The sequence below is a fragment of the Thalassophryne amazonica genome, chromosome 12 (assembly GCF_902500255.1).
Source record: "Thalassophryne amazonica chromosome 12, fThaAma1.1, whole genome shotgun sequence".
NCBI lineage: Eukaryota > Metazoa > Chordata > Actinopteri > Batrachoidiformes > Batrachoididae > Thalassophryne > Thalassophryne amazonica.
In genome coordinates, this window is record NC_047114.1 from 102,856,801 (window position 1) to 102,875,858 (window position 19,058).

Genomic DNA, 19,058 nt, shown 5'->3' on the forward strand with positions numbered 1-19,058 from the left:
AAATTGGCCAGATTTCTAGAAATGAGAGCTGCTCCATCCAAAGTGGGATGGATGCCGTCTCTCCTAACAAGACCAGGTTTTCCCCAGAAGCTTTGCCAATTATCTATGAAGCCCACCTCATTTTTTGGACACCACTCAGACAGCCAGCAATTCAAGGAGAACATGCGGCTAAACATGTCACTCCCGGTCTGATTGGGGAGGGGCCCAGAGAAAACTACAGAGTCCGACATTGTTTTTGCAAAGTTACACACCGATTTAATGTTAATTTTAGTGACCTCCGATTGGCGTAACCGGGTGTCATTACTGCCGACGTGAATTACAATCTTACCAAATTTACGCTTAGCCTTAGCCAGCAGTTTCAAATTTCCTTCAGTGTCGCCTGCTCTGGCCCCCGGAAGACAATTGACTATGGTTGCTGGTGTCGCTAACTTCACATTTCGCAAAACAGAGTCGCCAATAATCAGAGTTTGATCCTCGGCGAGTGTATCGTCGAGTGGGGAAAAACGGTTAGAAATGTGAACGGGTTGACGGTGTACACGGGGCTTCTGTTTAGGGCTACGCTTCCTCCTCACAGTCACCCAGTCAGCCTGCTTTCCCGGCTGCTCGGGATCTGCCAGGGGGTAACTAACGGCGGCTAAGCTACCTTGGTCCGCACCGACTACAGGGGCCTGGCTAGCTGTAGAATTTTCCACGGTGCGGAGCCGAGTCTCCAATTCGCCCAGCCTGGCCTCCAAAGCTACGAATAAGCTACACTTATTACAAGTACCGTTACTGCTAAAGGAGGCCGAGGAATAACTAAACATTTCACACCCAGAGCAGAAACGTGCGGGAGAGACAGGAGAAGCCGCCATGCTAAATCGGCTAAGAGCTAGTAGCTACGCTAAGCTAGCGGATTCCTAAAAACACGCAAAGTGAATAATGTGTAAATAATTTAGAGGTGATTCAGCAGAAGGAGTGCTTTAGTTAAGGCACGTAAAGATTACACTGGGAAACAAATCGTAATCTAGATAACTAGATCAATCTAACTGCGCAGATTAAACAGCTAACAGATACAGAAAAACACCGCTGTGCTCCGGAACAGGAAGTGATACAATACCGCAGTGAGAGCCAACCACCAGTAGAGGCAAGCCTGATGCAACAAACAGTTCCTAGGGTTTGTAAGAGTAGAATGGGAGGCAGAGCCTTCAGCTTTCAGGCTCCTCTCCTGTGGAACCAGCTCCCAATTCAGATCAGGGAGACAGACACCCTCTCTACTTTTAAGATTAGGCTTAAAACTTTCCTTTTTGCTAAAGCTTATAGTTAGGGCTGGATCAGGTGACCCTGAACCATCCCTTAGTTATGCTGCTGTAGACGTAGACTGCTGGGGGGTTCCCATGATGCACTGAGTGTTTCTTTCTCTTTTTGCTCTGTATGCACCACTCTGCATTTAATCATTAGTGATTGATCTCTGCTCCCCTCCACAGCATGTCTTTTTCCTGGTTCTCTCCCTCAGTCCCAACCAGTCCCAGCAGAAGACTTCCCCTCCCTGAGCCTGGTTCTGCTGGAGGTTTCTTCCTGTTAAAAGGGAGTTTTTCCTTCCCACTGTAGACAAGTGCTTGCTCACAGGGGGTCGTTTTGACCGTTGGGGTTTTTACGTAATTATTGTATGGCCTTGCCTTACAATATAAAGCGCCTTGGGGCAACTGTTTGTTGTGATTTGGCGCTATATAAATAAAATTGATTGATTGATTGATATCAATACCTTCAAAATGGAATCAGTTTGAAGAGTTTTATTTACTGCCCACATGAGCTTTTCTTCTAATAAAATTCGACCACAAAATGTTTTTTTAGCTTTTAGTGGTTTCTCCCACAATAACTGTTGACCACAGATATGCCAAATTTACATATTTCATAGCCAGTATAGCTGCATTAAGGAGCCAAGAAATGGAAAGGCTTCTTTGAGTGTAATGGTATGCTTCAGTGTCTCAAACATGGATGCTTGCAATAGTCAGTGTAATATTTTCCATAGTTTGAGCATACATAAACTTCACAGTTTAGTGTCAGTGTCTGTAGTTTGACTATAGTCCAAGTCTGGGTGTCCATGACAACTGCCACAGAAAATTTCAGGCCTCTAAGTCCATTATTTGCTGAGATATTACCTTGAACATGGCTCCAGAAATGACGGCCATAATTTTTGCCTAAAAAGCAGCAGACCCCATGCAGACTAAATTGGCCATATCTCAGAAACTACTTGGCCTACAGGCCTCAAACTTCAGATTTATTGTTCTGAATAGTCTGGGAATAGTTGATTAAAATTTGAAGAAAATCTGAGACAAAGTGCGTGAGACCCCTCAAATATTCATTGAATTGACATGGAATGACCCAACTGTTTGAGGTTTGATTAACAGACAAACTCTGTTTTTTCCAGCTTTGTCTTGTGTCTAAAGTCCTTCCTCAGTAGACGTGATCTTCAGGTGGCTGTTCCAGCTTTCATTAGCTCTAGACTTGATTATTGTAATGTACTTTATTTGAGCATTAACTGGTCCAGTCCAATCCAGTTGGTGCAGAATGCTGCTCCTCGTCTTTTAACAAACATGAGCACATAACACCTGCCCTGTACTCACTCCACTGGCTTCCAGTTGGTTTTAGAATTGATTATAACATTGTAATGTTTGCTTTTTAAAGCTGAAATTGTAACTGTGCATTTAAAGTAGGACTTCACAGGTGTCTGGCTAGCTTTATTTCGATGTTCTGAGGTCACACTCCAAACTCTGGGGTGACCGTGCTTTTGCGGTAGCTGGCCCCAGACTGTGGAACAAGCTACCTCTTGACTTGTGCACTATTCCTCACCGAGCACTTTTTAAATGTAAGTTAAAAACTTATTTAAGGTGGCTTTTGACACCTGGTGGGGAGGAGACATGTTTGACATTTCTTTGTTGCATGTGTGTTTTATTTTATTTTTATAAATCTGCGTCGTGGAAGTACAAATTCTTGCCTTCGGATTGGCCACTTTCCCCGAAGTGATGTGTACCCAACCTCATCACTTGGGCAGCAGTTTCATTTGAACCCCTGCGTGATATCGAGCTAAACTGCCTCGACACGTTTGAGCTCCGGGTCATAAACAAACTGCAACACATGTCCACTTTTCACCGCATCGTCACTTTTTCTTTGCATTTTCACTTTGTTTGCTGTGTAATTTGCCCAAAACCTCAGAGAAAGTGCCATGTTTTTGATGGGGACAGATGAGGGCCGTCCCTGGCTGGAGGATTGTTGCATCATAGTTTAACCCTCAAATGAGACTGTGCTGCAGTAGCATTGTATAGCAGCACACAGGGTAAGAAGCACACAGAACATCAAAAGTGAAAGTAAGGCCCAATCTCAATTCTCTTTTGTTCCCCTTGGCCCTGCCCCTTTAAAACAAGGGCTGAGGGGTATGCCTCTGGGCCTATGAATTGAGACACCCCTCCACCTTAGGTGAAAAAAAAACAAACTCTGCCTGTCTCATGAGTTTGATGTCATCATGTTGCTTTGCTTAAAGTGCCGTCTTCGCTGTTTGTTAACATGGCAACCGAAGCACAACTTGTTGCAGTAGCCTGTGTGCTCTTTTTATTTTCTCGCCTCGTCAACGCAAAGAAACAGAAGGAGGCGCAGATTTCTTTGACGCATTGCAATCATGTGGGAGAATTTTGTGGTATGTATTCAGTGTCGATATGTCTTTTCTTGGCACTAGTTTGAGCTGACCTACGTTACTGCAGCTGCTCAACATGATTACACAATGAACATAATTTCAGCTGTTTAGAGAATCACTCCATTTTGCATTGATACTGACTTTAATGCAGCGTTACTTTTTAAAAGTGTACGGTGTGTGTTAGATATTTACAGATATATAGGTAATCAAAAACGTGTGGTCCATGTTAGTGCCGCTTTTCAATCTTAACAGGGGGAAGAATCACTCCGATGTGCAATATTACAGACCACGCGCAGACGTGTGCCTCTCCTCTCTTCCTCCACACTCTGGGACCTTGGCTTCCAAAGGAAATGCAAAATTTACTTTGATCAGAGAGCATAACTTTGGAGCACTCAGCAGCAGTCCAGAGTCCTTTTTGTCTTTAGTCCTGACAAGATGCTTCTGACGCTGTCTCTTGTTCAAGAGTGGCTTGACACAGGGAGTGTGAGAGCTGAAGCCTGTGGCTTGCACACGTCTGTGTGTGGTGGTTCTTGAAGCACTGAGTCCAGCTGCAGTCCGCTCTCTGTCAATCTCCCCCACAGTTTTGAGTGGGTTTTATTTTCACAATATTCTGATTTTCTCAGATACTGAATTTGGGGTTTTCATTAGTTGTCAGTTATAATCATCAAAATTAAAATAAATAAACACTTGAAATATATCAGTCTGTGTGTAATGAATGTATACATTATACAAGTTTCACTTTTTGAATGGAATTACTGAAATAAATCAACTTTGTCATGATATTCCATGGTACTAGCTAGGATAAAATTTTAGCATAGTGGTAATGTTGAGGGAGCAAAGCGACCAAGGGGGGAGGGGGGTGCAGAAGGGGGAAGCTTTTGAAAATTCAAGCTAAAAATGGGCCATTCTAGGGGCACCCAAAGGGGAAAAGGCTGTGGAAGTTTGTTGAGTGGACAATCTCATTCTGGGTTACCAGTACATGGCCCTCAGTGAGGCAGTCGGAGTCCGGAGACCTATTTTAATTTCTTTCTTATGAGTAGTTTTGATTTTGTTATGTTTTATTCTACTTCTGTTTTTAATTAGGTATTTGAATTTTATTTATTTATTTATTTAATTTTTTTATGTTGAACTGTTCTGTGTGAGGCACCTTGAGACGGCTTTTGTTGTAATTTGGTGCTTTATAAGCTGATTAAATTGAAATTGAACAACATTTTATTGAGTCTTAAAGTAAATAAATATGAAATTGGTTACTGGATCCTTAAACTCTGGACATAATAAACTCTACATGGTGGATCCTTGATCTCTGGACATAAACAGAAATAAAATCTGTTAGTTTTTGTCAAAAGCATTTTCTTTCAGACATTATTATTGGCATGAATGTCTTTCCATACTATGAGCTGCAGGTCAGGTTCATAAAGAATGCAGGTCGTCTCATTTTGGGAGGAAAAACGTTTTAGTCGATTGTAGCTTATTGTCTGTATTGCAACGTTTGTAAGAGGTGTCATTTTATTTAAAGCGGCGATTCATTTTCAAGTTATTAATTCAGAGAGACAGAGTCAGAGAGCTGCGCAGCGTTCGAATCTCGTTTCTCGACTGCAACCAGAGACCCAGTTAGTGACTTTAATCCACACAAAAATGACTCATGATATTTTAATGGCTTTCAGAGGGGTTCAGAAGCGGACTTACCGCTTCTGAAGAGCAGCAAATCAAAGAGCCACGAGCCATTGAATCGAAGCATTGCTTCGATTCACGCTGCAGAAACGGTTGATTACAGATGCTGTATTGAAAATAAGCGTAACGGTCCAAAATTATAGAGTAACGGGCCGTAACGCAAGTTTGCGCTAGCTAGAACCCTATATTCTAATTATATGACCAGCACCTGTATGTAAATTTTGGGCTGCATCTAGTTCTGTTCACCTGATATTTCTTTTTCAAATTCTCCCATTTTTTTTTTGCGTCCAGCCCTATTTCCTTTAGAAATGTCCTGACAGATAATATCGGTCTGTCAGGACATCAGGTTATGTGTTACACATGTACATGTGTGTGTAGATATTTTCCAACTTACTCCCACTGATGAAACTTATCATGTTCTGCCTCATTTTCTTATTAGGAGTCGAGTGTGTTCAGAGCTCCCTGTTTGTTAACTAAATACACACACGTTACAGACCTTGAAATCCAACAGCAGGGGGCGCTATTATCCAAAGATTTATGAACATACAGATTAACGTGTTTATCCTTTATCATGATTTCCTCCATTGTGAGATATAGGGCTGCAGCTATCGAGTATTTTTGCAATCGAGTATTCTATCAATTATTTTATCGATTAATCGAGTAATTGGATAAAAAAGTACTTTTGTATTTTTAAACGATATCAGTAGTGGCAGAGCTCAATGTCGCTGTGCCATCATGCAGATTTTTAAGTTTAGGATGTTCTCTCTCTCTGTTTTCCCAGCTAATTATTTATTGTTTCACATTATTAAGAGTTTTGGAGCTTTGTCAGACCATAAGCCCAGGCGCTCTGTGAAATGTTCAGTCTGCGGACAGGACATTCTTTTTTTTTTTTTTCTTCTTCTTCTTCTTATTGCACATTTCATTTGCACTTTTTATTACTGTGATTTATTCAGTGTTTAGTGTATATTTCTACATGCCGTACAGAGCATCTCAAACCAAAGTCAAATTCCTTGTTTTCTGTGGATACTTGGTGAATAACAAAGACTTTGAAAAAACGGCTGTGGAGTGCAACATTTCCACAACAGCTGCACTGATAAATTAACTCTACAGGCTGCTGATAAAAAAAAAACTCTTATCAAATCTGAATATAGGCATTTTTTTGAATATGTAGTTAAACATGATTAATTTAAACTGTGCTTCCTTTTACTTCATCTGCGGAGGTGGAGAGCAGCCAGTGGAGCAAACCACGTTTTTATATATATATATATATATATATATATAAACACACTGCTTCACTTTAAATGCATAATAAGTCCGTTTCAGACAATCAGCACAGAGTCTTTCTCTTAAAAGGCTTTATTTTACTCAGCATGTGGCTTTGTAAACTTGTAGCATCACCTGCTACATTGATTAGCACCAGTGTTGCCAGATAGGAAATATGCAACTATCGTACAAAAACCTCAAAATTATCATATTTTGGTAGAAATTATCGTACACAAATAAAACACATACAACGTAGCTATTTTAGCGTTTTTTTTTTTATATTTCCAAAGAATTTTATGTCACATTTTTAAACAGTAATTCACAATATCCCTATAGTAATGAGGAAACTATGGCACAAAAAGAATGCAAATGCACTACCAGACTAGAAAGATTTTTTTTCTGTGAAGGGACACAAACGTGTGTAGTGATGGTGATGGGGGTGGGCTAAGCTACATATGTGCGCATGTGCAGCCAAAACAGTCCACATTACAGGTCAGTTGTCTCAGGCCCAGGGAGGGAGGGGCAGGGCCGAGAATTAGGAAGTCATTACTTTGTAGGGAGAGGGGGCGGGCTTTCAAATGACTTTGTCCCCAGGCCGACCAAAGCCAGCAGCAGCCCTGTGTGTGGTGTGTCTTTGATGCCGCCTGAGTGCAACGCCTGCAAAATGATTCTTGGGTGTCAGAGAGAGATGTGTGTTTGGGCAACCAACTGAAATTATCGTACATTTTGGATTTTTTCCCATTATTGATCGTACATCGTACAGAGGGCAAAACTATCGTACAAATACGATAATTATCGTACATCTGGCAACACTGATTAGCGCTTACATTAGTTATGGGCATGCTCTACAGTCGTTTTCTCGTTTTTTTGTGGGAGTGTTACAGAATTTGCCTCAAACATTTATTGTAATCAAATGATTTGAATTACTTGATTAATCATTTCAGCCCTTTGAGATATAAAAGTGTCTTATCGTAGCGTTCGTGTGTATGTGCATTATAACACCTCAGTGCACGAGTGAAGTTACGATATTCTTCAGAATGACAATATACGCAACATGCATCCAGCAGCAAACATGTTACTGTCATAGACAACTGCCTGTAATGTTTTTTGGCAAGTTATAACTTTCTAAACAGCCTAATTTGTAACGAAAGCCGCTTCATTTGTGCGACTCTGGGCGCCATGTTTGTTTCTGTGGAGACAGCAGTAAGCTCCTCCTACCCCTCTAAACAGAGTGTGCATCCAGATTCACTCCCTTTGAAGGGGTTTGTAGCCCCCCGCCTACCCCTCCGCCTCGCTCCAAAAAGAGAATTGAGACACCTCTCTGTCTCTCGTGCCCGCGCAAAACGGAGGGGAAAGGGAAGGGGAGGGGCCAAGGGGTAGAATTGAGATTCAGCCTAAAAAAAACAATTTGCAAATATAAATATAAATACACAAATACTGGACATACTGATCAATCCTGGTTTACTGGTTTCTACTGTTCCTCTCCTTCCCGTCCTCTGTCTTCCTGTTCCTCCTCCTCCCCCTGAGTGAGGAGTTGTACAGTCTGATGGTCTGAGGGACAAAGGAGTTTTTCAGTCTGTTGGTCCTGCACTTGGGAAGGAGCAGTCTGTGGCTGAAGAGGCTCCTCTGGTTGCTGATGACGGTGTGCAGAGGCAGACTGGCATCATCCATAATGTCCAACAGTTTGTCCAGTGGTCTCTTCTCTGCCACCGTCACCAGAGAGTCCAGCTTCATGCCAGCCGCAGAGCCAGCCCACCTGATCAGTTTGTCCAGCCTGGATGTGTCCTGTCCTTCTGGAATGTGCTGCCTCCCCCAGCACATCACGGTGTAAAAGAGGACACTGGTTACCACAGACTGGTAGAACATCCACAGGAGTTTCCCGAAGATGTTAAACGCCTGCAGCCTCCTCAGGAAGTCCAGCCTGCTCTGTCCCTTCCTGTACAGGTGGTTGGTGTGGGTTGTCCAGTCCAGTTTGCTGTGCAGCCACAGCCTGAAGTTCTTGTAGGAATCCACAGCCTCCACCTCAGCTCCTTCAATCAGAACTGGTCACAGACTTGGTCTGGACTTCCCAAAGTCATTGACCAGCTCCTTTGCCTTGGAGGTGTTGAGCTGTAGATGGTTTGTGTGACACCAGGCAGCAAAGTCCTTCACTGGGCTCCTGTGCTCCTCCTCTCTGTCATCCCTGATACATCCAACAATGTCTGTGTCATCTGTGAACTTCTGGATGTGACACAGTTCAGAGTTGTAGCAGAAGTCAGACTGTACAGGGTGAAGACGAGAGAGGCCAGCACTGTGCCCTGGGGTGCTCCAGTGCTGCTGATCACAGTGTCAGACGTGGTGTCCCTCAGCCTGACATACTGCGGCCTGTTGGAGAGGCAGCTGGAGATCCAAGTGACCAGGCAGGGGTCCACTCACATCCTGTTCAGTTTGTCCTGAAGCACAAGGGGCTGGATGATGCCGAAGGCACTCGAGAAGTCCAGGAAGAGAATCCGCTTCCCTTATCCAGGTGCGAGTGGACTCGGTGTAGCAGGTAGACAGTGGTGTCCTCAACACCAACACCTGCCTGATACACAAAGTGCAGACAGTCCTGTATCCTGATGATACTAATTTTACAAAACAATTTGATGCAGGATTCGTGATTCAGTTGTGGTGTTTGTCGTTACATCTCTACACCGACTGTGGAGTTATGTTACAGTGATGGTTTTTATGGACGAAGTGGACGGCACCTTTATTACAGTGTAATAAGGAGTGAGAGAAAACAGACATCACTTGTGGTTTGATGAAGGTGTGTTCCTTTGCTCTTCAGTATTCTCTCATTTAAAATGTCTGTTATTTTCCTCTTCTGTAGTGACCAATCAGAGGAGCCGACCTCGCACAGTCAGCTCAGTGATGTCACACAGCAGCCGCCTTCAGCTGGTCCACACAGCGACGGTGATGATGACGATGATGATGATGATGATGATGACGATGAGTGGGCGTGGAGCACAGATGGAACAGATTTGACCAAACTCTACAACAGAACTCCTCTCAACAGTCAGGTCAGCTGAACAGCAGTCAGTTGATCGATCAGTCGGTCAGTGAGCCATTCAGATCAGAATGGTATCACTTGAGGTCAGTGCAGCAAAGGGAATTATGGGAATCAAATGCTGTGCTGTCATGCTGCTGGGAGAAAGAAGCTGATTGGCTGAACAGTGCGTTGCGTGTTTACTAGGCATGTGAATCTCATCACTGAAAACGATTCGATGCGCACCGCGATGCACTACCAGCAATACGATACATGACGATGTGATATGATTCACCCCTGTTCTTGATTCAGTGCGATTTGATATGTTTTTGATGGTGATTCAATTCGTCACAATGCGATATGATGTGATTCAACATGATACAAAAAAATTACACCAAAAATTTAAATAGAAAATAAGAAGCTGCAATTCAGTATGGTACTGTGGTATTCTTCTGATTCTACTAGAGGCAGACGATTTGTTTTACTCCTTATAAGCAGCAAATTTACCAGATTCAGTGGTGGGCACAGCCAACCAAAATGTTAGCTTCAATAACTGTTAATCTGCTAAAAGTTAGCTTTTATAAAGCTAAACCGATAAACCCCTAAAAATTTAGTGGAAGTTACAAATAAAAGCTAAGCTGATAACTTTCAATATTGATTTTAGTACACTAGCAGCTACTGACACAACATCAAGTCAGCACTTCTGTCTCAGATCAACCATCTGTCAGCAAAAGAGACCTGGTGACCAGAGATAAGGGAAAGAGAAGAATGAAAGGGAGGAGGAGGAGAAAAAAGATAATTTCTCTTCACACCATACAGACTCACTGGCATATCACACAAGTCATGCACAGGCAGACAGTTTTGACTTATGGTTTAAATTTTAAACAAACTAATTCCAGACAAATGATGAAATTAATGTCACGTCTGTCATTTTACAAAGTGAAAATATCAGCTATATGTTTTAGTAATGTGCTAATGTTGAAGGTTTTAGCGCAGGGGTCACTAACTCTTTTTACTGGAGGGCACCTACCCTGCATGTTTTCTAATTCTCCCAGATCCACTCCCAGGCACTTAACTCTGTCAGGTGTGCTCAGCTAACCAAGAAATGGAAAACAGCACTTTTAAAAAATCAGGTGTGTCTTGAGTACATAAATGTGGAAAACATGCAGGACAGGTGCCCTCCAGGAACAGGGTTGGTGACCCCTGGTTTAGCATTTAGACACACATTCCGCGGTGCATTATGGGTAAATTAGTTTCCTGACATGAGTGGTTTGTTGATTGGTAACACAGACAATTTACTGAAACGTGTGGTGGGTTTGAAAAACTGAAAATACAGATTTATTTGTAAAACCCACCACATGTTTCAGTAACTGTGTTATATGTTTTGGGTTTGGTGCGCTGTCGAGGGGTTTTGGACTTTGTTGGATTGCTTTGGGTCTGTGGTGGTGTTCCGTCCAGTTGTTGGAGCATTAATTGAACCTCACAGATGTGGCACTTGCTTATCCCTCCACTGTGTGGATCTGGACGTTGAGTTTAAAGATACGTTGGTGCGTTTCTCTGATCACTGTTTCTACTCCACTTTGATCCTGAAGATCTGGAGCTTTGCTTTGTTTATTTCTTCATTCATGTTCAGGCCAACAAACAGAATGTGTCCAGTAAGATGGTGCAGGTGTCCACACCCACCGACAAAGCTCTGAGGAAGTACGAGAACAGGATCAACCTCGGTAAGTCAGTAAAAATTAATAAATAAAAACGTATATTTTTACATCTGATGTCAGTGCCTAATAGGGATGGGTATCGAGAACCGGTTCCTTTCGGGTATCGTTAAGAAATGATTCGATCCACCGACATCAATAAGCTTTTTACTTAACGATTCCCTTATCAGTCCTTCAGAGTGGCCGTTGTTTTTGGGGGTGTTTGTCAGGAAAATGATCATTTCTCTATATTGATTACAGACCCTGCAGCGGGTCTGTAATCAACTTTTCTGCAGCGCTGCTTTGCTTTGAACCTTGAACCAATCGAAGCAGTGATTCACAGATTGAAGCAGTGCTTCGATCATTGCTTCGTTGATTCATTTTTTTCTTTCGCTTTCCCCTGCTAAAACCCTAAAGAGCATATGGCTGTGAGTATTATTTACCTTTTTTATGTTAAACCGACCTGTTATGGTCTTCTGAAACAGTTAATGTATTTTAGAACTTAAAAACGGGACCGATGCTAACACGTTAGCATGTCTATGGCATTTTCAATGTTAAAGTTAGCATTAAGCAGTTGCAGCTGTCAAGTGTTTGTTGTTGTAAAAGAGTCAAATGTATTACAAATTGTAACATTTTTTTAAATTTATTTTTGTTTATATGTTAATAATCTAATGATTAGCTATTATATACAATTTTAGAGAAAGAGACAAAAAGAACCTGAATAGAAACACGACACCGGTCACCGGTTCTGTTCATTATTTTTATGGACAGAATTTCTAGGTGCAGCCAGGGTGTAGAGGGGGTCTGGTTTGGGAACCACAGAATCTCGTCTCTGGTGTTTGTGGACGATGTGGTTCTGTTGGCTTCGTCAAATCAGGACCTTCAGCGTGCACTGGGGCGGTTTGCAGCCGAGTGTGAAGCGTCCGGGAATCAGCACCTCCAAATCTGAGGCCATGGTTCTCGACCGGAAAAAGGTGCTTTGCCCTCTTCAGGTCGGTGGAGTGTCCTTGCCTCAAGTGGAGGAGTTTAAGTATCTCGGGGTCTTGTTCACGAGTGAGGGACGGATGGAGCGTGAGATCGATAGACGGATCGGTGCAGCATCTGCAGTGATGCGGTCGCTGTATCGGACCGTCGTGGTGAAGAGAGAGCTGAGTGGGGGGGCAAAGCTCTCGATTTACCGATCGATCTACGTTCTGATCCTCACCTATGGTCATGAGATTTGGCTCATGACCGAAAGAACGAGATTGCGAGTACAAGCGGCCGAGATGAGTTTCCTCCGCAGGGTGGCTGGGCGCTCCCTTAGAGATAGGGTGAGGAGCTCGGTCACTCGGGAGGAGCTCGGAGTCGAGCCGCTGCTCCTCCACATCGAAAGGAGTCAGTTGAGGTGGCTCGGGCATCTTTTTTGGATGCCCCCTGGACGCCTCGCTGGAGAGGTGTTCCGGGCACGTCCCAGTGGGAGGAGGCCCCGGGGAAGACCCAGGACACGGGGAAGGGACTACATCTCTCGGCTGGCTTGGGAACGCCTTGGGGTTCCCCCAGAGGAGCTGGGGGAGGTGTGTGTGGATCGGGAGGTCTGGGCGGCTTTGCTTGAGCTGCTGCCCCCGCGACCTGACTCTGGATAAGAAAATGGGTGGATGGATGGATAGAAACACAACAGAAAATATAAAACCAACTAACAATGAACATACATGAATAAATAAATAAATACATACATAAATAAATGTGTTTCCTGTGAACACCTAGTGACTCTCACACCTCCATTTCATCCCTGTCTTATTTAAGTTTAATGACAGTTTCTTTCGGTCAAACCATATTTTCAGTTTGTTAATTTCTTCAGTGATTTCCTCCAGAACTATCTGACAAACTAGAAAACTGCTGCATCCTAGTAAGAGCAGAATACTACTGGAATGAATCTGAATAAGGAAAGTTGGGTTTTTTTCTTACCTAAATGGATGCTGCACTCACTGCAGTTTATTGTCTGGAATAGTCCCAGATTGTATTTCAGAGCTTCTAGAATTCAAACATTTTCATGCAGGTGGTGTTGGGGTATTCATCCCTGAATATGTGAAATCGTGAGTCACTTTTGTGCAGATTAAAGTTACTAACTGGGACTCCTGTCTTGTTGCGAGAAAGAAACGAGAATCGTCCTCCGTTCTGTTCACACAGCTCCAAACGCTGCACAGCTCTCTGCCGAGTCAAGATAGAACGATAGAGTCCAGTCGGAATTAATAACTTCAAAGAGAAACACCGTTTTATTTTTATTTATGTCCAGAGATCAAGGATACAGTGACCAATTTCATATTTATTTACTTTAAGACTCAATGAAATACATAGAAAACCTGTAAAGCCTACTTTTAGTACAAAATTCACAAGAGGTATCGATAAGTGAATCGATAAGGAATCGGCTCGATAAGCATTGCAGGGGTGGTGGCTAAGTGGTTAATGCGCTTGGTTTCAGTTCAGAAGGTTCCGGGTTCAAATCCCACCCCTGCCACATTTCTCCATGTAATGTGGAGTTACGTCAGGAAGGGCATCCGGCGTAAAACTTGTGCCAATTCAACATGCAGATACACCTTGGATTTGCTGTGGCGACCCCAAGTGCAAACAAGGGAGCAGCCGAAGGGACTTACTTACATGTTCAGGTTTTGCATTCTTTTTATGCTTTGTCTGTCTCTCCTTAGAGGCTATTTGGAATAATTTGTATGCTGTATAACGTGTTTATTGTATTTACTGAGGAAAAAACAGTGTGTGCCCCCACTACACCACATTTTACGGAATTGCTGGCATTGATTTTTGCCAGGAAAAAATTTCAGTCAGATGAAAATTTATTGCTTTTAACTAGGGATGTCCCGATCAGGGTTTTTTGGCCCCGATCCGATTCCGAGTCATTTGATTTTGAGTATCTGCCGATACCGAGTCCCGATCCGATACTTTAAAAAACTGAATGAACAATGAACAAATGCTAAATATATAATATTTTCATTTTAATCACCTTATTTTATTCTTTATCACTTAAACAGTGCACGTCTCCTTGAAGTAGCTTGAACAATCAAGTAATAATCTGCCAGACTTAAAAAATGTACAAATTTCCATGTTATTTTATTTGTCTAAAAATAAATGTCAAAGGTTCCTTATGTTAAACAAGAAATTATCTAATCTGAAATAACAGGTGGTTTTAATTTATAGATGAAAGGTTTTTAAAGAACCACTTATTGATTTAGCTATTTTAATTACAAGTGTTCTAAACTTTTTTAAACAGTAATCAGAGCCCATGGGCAAAGCCTTTAATCCCCTGTTGCTCCCAGTGTGTAGTGAGCGCCTTGTATGGCAGTACACTGATATCGGGGTGAATGTGAGGCATAATTGTAAAGCGCTTTGAGCATCTGATGCAGATGGAAAAGCGCTATATTTTTTTATTTATTTATTTCATTTAAAAGAAAAAGACAGAAAAGCAGAAATGAAATTTACCAGACTTTGAATGAAAAGGAGCAGAGAGAAGAACAAGTCTTATATTTTCTGCCCCTTTTTACAATACAATCTTTCAATTTTAAGTATCATTATTCAACATTATTAAACAGATTACATTTTGACTTGTCACATACCATATAAATGCAGTCCATTTACCATTTGTACAGATCGGTGGTTTCTGCCACTAGTCTTCCGTGTTTTGGCCCGACGCGTCGTTCCTATTGGACAGCATGAAGCTATGTCACAGCTCAGAGCGTCGAAAGTTCAAAAGTCAACTTGAAAAGTAAAAGGAAAAAAACAACTTACGTTTGCGTCCGGACAGTCCTCAGTGTCCCTCTGATGCTTTATCAGTGTTCAACAAGTTCAGAGCAGCGCAGTGAACGTGAATGAAGACAGAAGCTCTTTAAGACGCGCTCCTAAATGTGATTAGTGTGCACGTCGCTCATGCACACCATCTCTCGCTCCGTTTTGCAGACAAACGATCACAGGACAATTTGTTTTTTTTTGTTTTTTTTCTTTTTGTTAATCAGATGACAGATCGTCGTCCTGAGGACTTGGTCAGCACCGGGTCCTGCTGCGCAAGGAGGGATGACTGAGCAAGAGTTTTGGTGGGAAAGTGTCCATCATCCTCTTGTCGTTCCATCGAAGCGTCAGGCTGAGCGCGTAAACACACCAACAGCAGTTCTGCCAAAGAAACTTTGCGCGCGTAACTCCCCCCACCTCTGTCCGGGTGAACTTACGTTTTTTCTTTTGTTCAATTAAACAAAAAAGAAAAGATTGGGTTGAACTTTGACCACGTCAGCCTGCTGACAAGCAGCAATGCGCGCTCCCGTCAGAAGCGTCACTGACGCCTCTAAAAAGCAAAGCATCTCACACCTCTGACGCTTCCGACAGGTGAAAGGCCCATTAATCTGCAATAATGAGCCTGAAATAGGGCTGATCAAAATAATGAGGATAAAATCTATATTGGATTCCTGATCGGGATGCAACGTCCGATTTCAGTCAAGTCTGAAACCACGTGATTGGGCCAGATTTCCAATCACGTGATCGGATCGGGACATCCCTACTTTTAACCCATGCACTAGGGTCAAGATTAGGTTTCTTAAGTAATGGTTTAATCACTGCAGATTTAAAACATTTTAGGAACAGATCCAGAAGTTAAAGAAAGATAAATCATTTCCAGCACAGTCGGCCCAAGAGTGGGCCACAGGTCCTTAAACAGTTTTGTTGGTATAGGATCAAATAAACAGGTTGTGCTTACAAGATTACAAGATTTGTCAGCATTTCTAGTGAGATACTGTCAAATTCTGTAAATCTAGGTAATACCTCAGTAGTGGAGCCCACATCAATAGCAGGGTGTAGTGGCTGGATTAAGGCATGCTGGGATATATTTAACCTGATGTCTTTTATTTTCTTCTCAAAGTAATCCAGGAAATCTTGTGCTGTAAAAGGAGAGTGAACTACAGGTGGTTGTCCATGCAAATGTTTTGCCACCTTTGTTGAACAAGAACTTTGAGTTATGTTTGTTTTTGTTGAACAATCAGAGTAATAGGTCCAATAGGGGTGGTTGGCTCTCACTGCGGTATTGTATCACTTCCTGTTCTGGAGCACAGCGGTGTTTTTCTGTATCTGTTAGCTGTTTAATCTGCGCAGTTAGATTGATCTAGTTATCTAGATTACGATTTGTTTCACAGTGTAATCTTTACGTGCCTTAACTAAAGCACTCCTTCTGCTGAATCACCTCTAAATTATTTACACATTATTCACTTTGCGTGTTTTTAGGAATCCGCTAGCTTAGCGCAGCTACTAGCTCTTAGCCGATTTAGCATGGCGGCTTCTCCTGTCTCTCCCGCACGTTTCTGCTCTGGGTGTGAAATGTTTAGTTATTCCTCGGCCTCCTTTAGCAGTAATGGTACTTGTAATAAGTGTAGCTTATTCGTAGCTTTGGAGGCCAGGCTGGGCGAATTGGAGACTCGGCTCCGCACCGTGGAAAATTCTACAGCTAGCCAGGCCCCTGTAGTCGGTGCGGACCAAGGTAGCTTAGCCGCCGTTAGTTACCCCCTGGCAGATCCCGAGCAGCCGGGAAAGCAGGCCGACTGGGTGACTGTGAGGAGGAAGCGTAGTTCTAAACAGAAGCCCCGTGTACACCGCCAACCCGTTCACATTTCTAACCGTTTTTCCCCACTCGGCGACACACCCGCCGAGGATCAAACTCTGGTTATTGGCGACTCTGTTTTGAGAAATGTGAAGTTAGCGACACCAGCAACCATAGTCAATTGTCTTCCGGGGGCCAGAGCAGGCGACATTGAAGGAAATTTGAAACTGCTGGCTAAGGCTAAGCGTAAATTTGGTAAGATTGTAATTCACGTCGGCAGTAATGACACCCGGTTACGCCAATCGGAGGTCACTAAAATTAACATTGAATCGGTGTGTAACTTTGCAAAAACAATGTCGGACTCTGTAGTTTTCTCTGGTCCCCTCCCCAATCGGACCAGGAGTGACATGTTTAGCCGCATGTTCTCCCTGAATTGCTGGCTGTCTGAGTGGTGTCCAAAAAATGAGGTGGGCTTCATAGATAATTGGCAAAGCTTCTGGGGAAAACCTGGTCTTGTTAGGAGAGACGGCATCCATCCCACTTTGGATGGAGCAGCTCTCATTTCTAGAAATCTGGCCAATTTTCTTAAATCCTCCAAACCGTGACTATCCAGGGTTGGGACCAGGAAGCAGAGTTGTAGTCTTACACACCTCTCTGCAGCTTCTCTCCCCCTGCCATCCCCTCATTACCCCATCCCCGTAGAGACGGTGCCTGCTCCCAGACTACCAATAACCAGCAAAAATCTATTTAAGCATAAAAATTCAAAAAGAAAAAATAATATAGCACCTTCAACTGCACCACAGACTAAAACAGTTAAATGTGGTCTATTAAACATTAGGTCTCTCTCTTCTAAGTCCCTGTTGGTAAATGATATAATAATTGATTAACATATTGATTTATTCTGCCTTACAGAAACCTGGTTACAGCAGGATGAATATGTTAGTTTAAATGAGTCAACACCCCCGAGTCACACTAACTGTCAGAATGCTCGTAGTACGGGCCGAGGCGGAGGATTAGCAGCAATCTTCCATTCCAGCTTATTAATTAATCAAAAACCCAGACAGAGCTTTAATTCATTTGAAAGCTTGACTCTTAGTCTTGTCCATCCAAATTGGAAGTCCCAAAAACCAGTTTTATTTGTTATTATCTATCGTCCACCTGGTCGTTACTGTGAGTTTCTCTGTGAATTTTCAGACCTTTTGTCTGACTTAGTGCTTAGCTCAGATAAGATAATTATAGTGGGCGATTTTAACATCCACACAGATGCTGAGAATGACAGCCTCAACACTGCATTTAATCTATTATTAGACTCTATTGGCTTTGCTCAAAAAGTAAATGAGTCCACCCACCACTTTAATCATATCTTAGATCTTGTTTTGACTTATGGTATGGAAATAGAAGACTTAACAGTATTCCCTGAAAACTCCCTGCTGTCTGATCATTTCTTAATAACATTTACATTTACTCTGATGGACTACCCAGCAGTGGGGAATAAGTTTCATTACACTAGAAGTCTTTCAGAAAGCGCTGTAACTAGGTTTAAGGATATGATTCCTTCTTTATGTTCTCTAATGCCATATACCAACACAGTGCAGAGTAGCTACCTAAACTCTGTAAGTGAGATAGAGTATCTCGTCAATAGTTTTACATCCTCATTGAAGACAACTTTGGATGCTGTAGCTCCTCTGAAAAAGAGAGCTTTAAATCAGAAGTGCCTGACTCCGTGGTATAACTCACAAACTCGTAGCTTAAAGCAGATAACCCGTAAGTTGGAGAGGAAATGGCGTCTCACTAATTTAGAAGATCTTCACTTAACCTGGAAAAAGAGTCTGTTGCTCTATAAAAAAAGCCTCCGTAAAGCTAGGACATCTTTCTACTCATCACTAATTGAAGAAAATAAGAACAACCCCAGGTTTCTTTTCAGCATTGTAGCCAGGCTGACAGAGTCAGAGCTCTATTGAGCTGAGTATTCCATTAACTTTAACTAGTAATGACTTCATGACTTTCTTTGCTAACAAAATTTTAACTATTAGAGAAAAAATTACTCATAACCATCCCAAAGACATATCGTTATCTTTGGCTGCTTTCAGTGATGCCGGTATTTGGTTAGACTCTTTCTCTCCGATTGTTCTGTCTGAGTTATTTTCATTAGTTACTTCATCCAAACCATCAACATGTTTATTAGACCCCATTCCT

At 42.5% G+C, this 19,058-nt stretch overlaps 1 protein-coding gene across 3 annotated transcripts in view; it reads left to right on the top strand.

The window, feature by feature from the left end:
- The window catches only part of riok1 (RIO kinase 1 (yeast)), a 90,074-nt gene that overhangs the window by 12,704 nt on the left and 58,312 nt on the right, over window positions 1-19,058 (top strand). For 2 of the 3 annotated variants that reach the window (XM_034183462.1, XM_034183465.1), the window contains exons 2-3: window positions 9,447-9,639; window positions 11,239-11,329. In XM_034183462.1, coding sequence (XP_034039353.1) covers window positions 9,447-9,639; window positions 11,239-11,329 — 284 coding nt within the window. The remainder of the gene's footprint in view (window positions 1-9,446; window positions 9,640-11,238; window positions 11,330-19,058) is intronic. The other variant, XM_034183464.1, reaches the window with a different exon arrangement.